Below are 7,329 nucleotides of genomic sequence, written 5' to 3'. Positions count from 1 at the left end.
TCATGGTCCTGACAAAGTGTTGTTATTTTTCGGGTCAATCAGAAATACAATTTGGCTGCCATGGCCGCTATTTTGCTACTAAATTCTAATAGGCCGATCTCACTTAAAATTGGTCTAGGAATGATCAGCTCATGGTCCTGACAAAGTTAAGTTAACATTATACTATTTTTTACTCAAATTGGTACATATTTCAACAAAAAAAAAAAATACTGTAGACTCAGGTGACCGTTAAGGCCCATGGGCCTCTTGTATAATTTAGTGCACAAAAAATCACGCATAAAAAGTGCTAAATTAAAACCACGGCAATAATAGGTACATTTAGAGAATTCTTGTGTTTGATTTTTTGGGGGACCCTAGGATTTTTGGTTGTCTAACAGCCTGAACTTGTGATGTTGTAAGGTGTGTTCTAAACAATACCTCTTGTAGAGGTTGTAACGTCACAAACTGGGCGAGCATTTGAATCCAGACTTGATCACCATTGGAAGAACTAACCACTTCTCTCTAACCACAGGGAATCTATTGAGGCCACGATAATTTGATTTAACGAGAAACTAGCACTCATATAAAATATATATACGAACATATTATATCTACATTAAATAAGATCCACTAACTTGTATATATACCTGAAACATTATACAATGTACAGATAATTGTTAATTTATGAACTTATAATAACAGCTGTGACATCAGCAATGGACTTGTAAAAATAGTCATAAATCATGTTATTACCAATAATATCAACCAACCTTTACTTATATAACAGAGCTGACAGCAGAGGAAATGTAGCCATTCCTATAGTTAGAATATAATCGGTGTATCTGTGTAGAGCACAAGAAGGTCAAAGTGATCTACCCTTGTTCAGGCCCTACGGGAGTCAAAGTAACCTCTCATTCCTACCATCCCCACCATAGCCAATTATGTCTAGTGTTCTCGATGTAGTGTTTTTCATATAGAGTTAAAAAGGGCACAAATTCAACTGCTGCGACCATTTTATGGTTTGTAGTAAATGTTTCTAGCTGTGCAAGATAATTTGTGTTTAAGTGTATGAGTATTTTCTTCTTGTAGCCATCAGCCTTGAGAAACAAGAGGCAGATTTCAGGAAGTCGCTGACAGACTTTGACAAGGCCAAGCTTGCAAAAACTTCAGTTCAAGAGAAGAACTCTCTCCCCGACCCAGCAGGTAATAACACTATCACCAGCTATTTACATCAATCACATGAGAGTTATTTAATCCAAGCTTAAATTCTGTAATATTTAAAAAAAATAATCTATAAACAGAAAAAAGAAACGTTGCTCGCCAATTGTCAACTTTGTTTTGGAGAAAAAATACTTATTTTTGAGATTTTAATTCCAATGGCTTATTTCGAAGGATCTGTGCTTAGCAAAGTGCCTCTGCAAGGGGAGTTAACTGTCTATCTCTCAATTGAATATTTCATGAGATCAACTGTATGGGGAGCATCACAATACATTTGTCCTGGATCGTTACGTAACGAATACACCAGACTTATATACCAGGGCATCTTTTGTTTTACAGCAATAGCAGCAGAAAAGAAAGAACAGGAACATCAAAACTGTATCAAAAGTTTCAAGAAGGAGGATATGAAACGCACAGACGTCCGTGAGAAGAATAGGCTTCCCTCTCAAGACGGTATTTACTGTTAATTGCTCAGCACACAGCCATACTGCTTCAAAGGGTGAAGGGGAGATAACTGCTTTGTGCCATCCATAGTATTTTTTTTATTTTTTTTGAGCATTACCAATCGGTCCAATAAGTTTCTGTCTCCATTCTGGCCATTTATCAGAGGTCAAGGTCACGTCAGAGGCCAAGGTCATTATTGCTTTAGAACTCCAACCGGCAAGAGGGGATCTTGTTATTTACAGTAACTTTTGTACCTTGGTGTGTCGATCTCGTCTCCCCTTTGCATGAAGGGAAAAATATTGCATTAGGTTTATTATTCTTATGATTTAGAGTCTAGGTCAACAAAATTGAAATGGTAAAAGGCATCTTGATAAAACTGTCTTACCTGCATCACCCACAGGAGATATGCAATGCACAGTAATTAGGTCATTGACGTTCACTTTAAAACCCTTTCAGCCCAATGTAACTTGAGTAGACTCTACCATTCATTGATATGGATGAGTCGATTATGGTCTATAGTGGTGAAAGGGTTAAAGGTCAAATAAGTAGAAAATATTTCCAGCAAAATCTTGTCCGGGCTGTAACATTTGAACCATCAAAGGTATGATGAAACCTGAAGTGTACCGCATCCTCCACACAAGTTGTGTAGTGCACTGTAGTTTGGTATGTTTTCGATATTTTTGTTCAGAGAATCAAATCTTTAGTTTATTCTGCGGTTAATAGATAGATTGTTTTGTTTGATTGATTGATTGATTGATTGATTATGGTTTACTTTATCAAGAAACATTTTATGTTTGAATATATTTTGAGAAATGGGATCGGTGTTTACACTGGAACTTGTGTTGACCCAAGCTTATAATATTCTGACATCTCATTTCTACAGAAATTACCACACACGAAATGTCTGTTCTGACATACTCTCCAATATAACCAATATATGTGTCACACAGACTGTTGATTAGGCATGTATCTATTTCTATTGTACAGAAATGAAATTGGCATCAGATCCGTGCTATCACAAGGAGGCAATTACACTAATATACCCTGGCTCCAGCACACATACACAACACACATAGAGGCACGTCCTTAGATGACCTTAGCTGTCTATGGGATGTAAAACAATACAAAACCTAACTAATCGTACAGAAATGATCATGAGTATCCATGGTAATGCATACTGTGTTTAAAATGATAAAACAAAAATTGAAGGAAATCTTGGATTATCTTTTTATAGCATAATTCACCGTAAATGGTTGGCCTTTGAAATATTAAGACTCCTTTCTTTTCTTTCAGACATCAAGGCGGAAAAGAAGGGACAGTAATATGAACTTTCGTCTGCATTCAAAGCCTCAAGTACACTGTGGTGTTACCACTTTGAACCAATCACAGCTGCTGTTAGAACAATTTTGATAAAAAAAAACCTTTGTGATTGGTCGAGGGAAGGTCTGATTTCAGTTTCCGGGATTCATTGGTTGTTCTGGCAGGGCTTTGAAGATACACTTATGCATGAGAACAGAAATGGGCACCACAAAGGGGACACTCAAATTAATGGACCCTGAAACACAAGAAGCACTTTGCAGAGAGAGGTTTACCATACAGAGAACAAGCAAAGGAAAACATTCAATACCTGTAATATTCAAGTCGTGTTGTTATATAAAACAAAACATGTGATATAAAGAACAAATGACTGCTGATGTAATAAGACTCACTAGATGATGCCGTTTGATTATCCCCCTTTTTAGTGTTTATACATCGGACTGATGTGTTTTTACAACCACAGCATAATTGATACCTTAAAGAACAAAGATTGTAGTAGAAGTAGATGCTGAGTAGATTCTGTTCATGGGTTATGTCCCTTTCATTGTATAATTTTGGTGTCCACTCGTGATTTGTTATGCAATATTTGAAGTTTCATAAAGGGAATTTATTTCGCACAGGAAAATAAATAGAAACAAGGTAAACCATGCATGTAGATTTGACCATGCCTGTTGTAAGATCTGAATTTGACCCCTGTTGTAAGATCTGAATTTGACCCCTGTTGTAAGATCTGAATTTGATGACCTGCAACTACATGTACTTGTCATTTTTATGTGAACTTATGGAACACTGTTTTCAGCTTGTGGAGTTTATGGAACACTGTTTTCAGCTTGTGGAGTGTATGATGCATAAAGTCATTCTTTGTATCTTTTTCCTTAATGGTAACACTAACCTAAAACCTGTTACCATGGAAACCGTCATGTGACTAATAGGACAACCATAGTTGCCTGGAGACTGATGTCAGACAAATTTGTTTGTAAATAGTTGCATAAAAGTATAGACTGATGAAGCAATAATCATATGCAATACTGTTCAATAATGCTATACATAGATATTTTTTAACACTGTTAGGACCAGTTCACTGTTGCTCAAGTGTTCATTGTTTTGTTGAGATCGTTTTCCACGGTTTGATATTTAAATTGTTGACACTTAATTTAGGAAACAACCTTAAGGGATCTGACACCATTCCTAATTGCCAGCTCCTTTGGTTGGTGATTGTATCAGTGCTTTGTATGGAGAGTTCCGACATCTCTGTCTTTAAGGTGAACTGGATTGCCTGTCATGCTTTTCAAACTCTTCACTACTAGTCTCTGCTCCAAATACATGGTACTTAAGTGCCGCTTGTGGAGGGTTTTAATTACAAGGGCAGATAATCCAGTCTATCTTTGAGAGTTTCTGTACTAGAATTTTGGTTGGAGGTGAAGATTTCTTTGGTTTGAGATTAACTGTACTTTTGTTGGAGATTAATTGATATCGTTTGAGAGTACAAATGATCTTTGACAATACCTGTACCAGTACTTTTGTAGGGTACCAGTAGTAGACCTTTGGTTAGAGAGTACAAAGGATCTTCTTTGACAATACCTATGCCAGTACTTTTGTAGGGTACCAGTAGTAGACCTTTGGTTAGAGAGTACAAAGGATCTACTTTGACAATACCTGTACCAGTTCTTTTGTAGGGTACAAGCAGTAGACTTTTGGTTTGAGAAAATTTGTCCTTTGGTTTAGAAGGGAAGTTCTGCAGATTTCAGAAAAGTGTAAAATGAACATTTTAATTGAGATATTGACAGTCTTTGTAGGAATTAAAAACATGAAATGTTTGTTTGCAAAGTATAAAATTCAGTACTACTTATTTCCATATTCTTTTCCAAAAGGAAGCAAAAACTTTGGTACTTTTGTTCAACAATGAAACTTAATGAAACTTTGATGTGCTGCACTGATTCTAAGAAGAAGGCAGAAAATGGAGGTTATTGATATTTACTAAGGTCATAATAACTGGGCATTTACAGTAGATTAGAGTGGTCAGATACCTGAGGAGATGACCGTTAATGCTGACCAGTGACAGTAGTGCTAGTCCATTTTAGTTTTTGTGATTTAGTTTGGTTCATTGTCAGCGTTGTTTCATTTTTTCTGTTACTTTGTTAATTGGATCTTCATGAATAAAACATGAAAATCCTTTTTCCTGAAGCTTTCCCGTTTATGAAAGGTAAATGTTGTCATTGTTGTCCTTACAAGATATCTTGTGGAATAATCCAATTGTTTTCTAATTTGAATTTACTACTGAATCACCAAATATTTGAAGATATTTACTGAGCAGATATTTGTATAAAGGTGACAAGTCAAAACAATCGCGTCCAGAACCATGAGTAACTAGTGTGTATATCATAACTTTCATATTTAATCTTTTCACTATTTCTGAATTAATCCATTTTTTTTGTGCTGCGTTTAGCAGGCCAGTCTGGTGTTAAGCTGTACATGTGTTTTTGCCAAAAATTGATTTATTTCCGTAAAAAATATGAATTTATTCATGCGGAACTGTTATTTTATATCTTTAAAGGACTGATTGAAAATTTGTTTTCTTTATTCCAAAGTTTTCAATACCCGGTATTTGAAATGAGTTTCAAAAATTTTCATTGAAGAATCATTGCACATCGCATTATCAAAAATAATTTGAGTTTCTTCAGTTCAATTTAGTAATCTTTTTAGCAATAAAAAAATTCAATAAATTGTCAAAGTGATCTTTTCCTTTCAGCCTTTTTGACCAAAGTTTGGTCTGACTAGAAACAAGGCCCATATTTATTGTATTTTTTTTTCACAATTAACGTGTAGTAAGATTTGTTTAGATAAAACATTATTTATACCACATCTTTATGGCCAGACTTGATAAATGCTTCTTCATGTGCCTTGAACAAACCATTCTGCATAAAAATTTCAAAGATCAAAATTATGATAACTATGAGTTCTCTGTCTGGTCCGAGTTTCCACATAACTTTTCCCATAAAATTTTGAAATAGTTGTTGTAAAGATGTATTTTTGAAGAATTCAGACAAATTTGTTTTGTTGTTAATTACAGTTATGTATTTTTGATGGGTCCAAACTGTTTAAGATTAAAATGACTATATTTTGGAGTACAATATACTCTCTAAACCAAGATATATTTTTGATTATCCACATGTTAATGTTACACCTATGCCATAGATGTTGTCCTGCTGACCAGCCAGGCACACTTAATGTACAGTATATAATACTTCCATCTGCATGTAGTCTTTCTACTTTCATTAGGCATAAATGCCAACATTTTCAATAAAAGCATTAAATTCAGATTTTATTTTTTATTTATTTTTTCATGGGATTGATTCCTTGTTACTAATCAAGGTTGGTTTGGTTTGAGCTTTACATCCTTTTAACAACCATTGTTGTTTAAGAACAAGTCAGGTTTTGGTGGTGGAGAAAAGCCCCCAACCTGCAGCCAGTACCTGGACACTGCCATACATAGGCCTCGTACCAATGACTACAGTAGCGATTGTGGACAGCCGGGTGCCTTAACCACTCGACCACCACAGGCCCTGCTTTTCAGAGATTGTTGTAATGGTCATAAAATATCTGGTTAAAGATTGTAACACACATATGTGACACCTGTCTCCAATATCATAAAGTATACTCTGTGAATGGTTCCATAGGAATGCATTTCATGATATTTAAGTTTTAGTTCTAAAATACATATTTGTTGGATTTGGAGAAGTAACAATTATACTGAACATTTAAACAGGATCACGGTGTAGCCATTTATATGAATTGACTGGCATTCATGATCTTTTTACTGCAAGGACACTTGTCATTCACAGGGTTACTTGCTGTGTCCATTTGTACAGCTGGGTAGAATAGAGTACTGTTGTAAGGATGAAATAAATGAAGCTAACTCAATAAGCTGACACGCTGCCAACTGCTCTATGCTTTCCTCATAGGTCCTGATTAAATACTAGACACATGTAATTTGATATAGTTTACCTGTTTCAGTTAATGTTGGTTTACATGTCTCCACTTTGTCGGGCAATGCTCTAACAAGGACAAGTTTATAAGCTCACTATCATCTGATAGTGGGCTATTCGAATCACCCTTTGGGTGGTTCATCTGTTCATCACCTGTCCTTAAACAATTATTGTTATGCTATATTTCAGAAAGCACTGGAGGGATCTTTCTCAAATTTCATATGTTAATTCCCCTTGTTGTGCATGTTTACTTTTGAGACTGATCAGATAAAACAAAAATGGCCGACAGATGGCTATCTTGGATTTTGATAGTGAATGTTTGTTATCTCTATTTCTCAGGAAGTACTTGATGGAGCTTTCTCAAATTTGTGATGTAGGTACCCCT

The 7,329-nt window shown here is 35.4% G+C and overlaps 1 protein-coding gene across 6 annotated transcripts in view; it reads left to right on the top strand.

Moving 5' to 3' along the window:
• LOC110447159 overlaps window positions 1-6,278 on the top strand; it is a 56,594-nt gene extending 50,316 nt beyond the window's left edge. For all 6 annotated transcript variants that reach the window (XM_021492659.1, XM_021492662.1, XM_021492664.1 and 3 more), the window contains 3 exons: window positions 1,069-1,182; window positions 1,537-1,650; window positions 2,935-6,278. In XM_021492659.1, the coding sequence (XP_021348334.1) occupies window positions 1,069-1,182; window positions 1,537-1,650; window positions 2,935-2,963 (257 nt within the window). In that variant the 3' untranslated portion in view covers window positions 2,964-6,278. The remainder of the gene's footprint in view (window positions 1-1,068; window positions 1,183-1,536; window positions 1,651-2,934) is intronic.
• The last annotated feature ends 1,051 nt before the right edge of the window (window positions 6,279-7,329 follow it).

Source organism: Mizuhopecten yessoensis, unplaced genomic scaffold (assembly GCF_002113885.1).
Source record: "Mizuhopecten yessoensis strain PY_sf001 unplaced genomic scaffold, ASM211388v2 scaffold3229, whole genome shotgun sequence".
NCBI lineage: Eukaryota > Metazoa > Mollusca > Bivalvia > Pectinida > Pectinidae > Mizuhopecten > Mizuhopecten yessoensis.
Note: the sequence above shows the minus strand (reverse complement) of the source record. Positions and strands in the feature narration are given on the sequence as shown.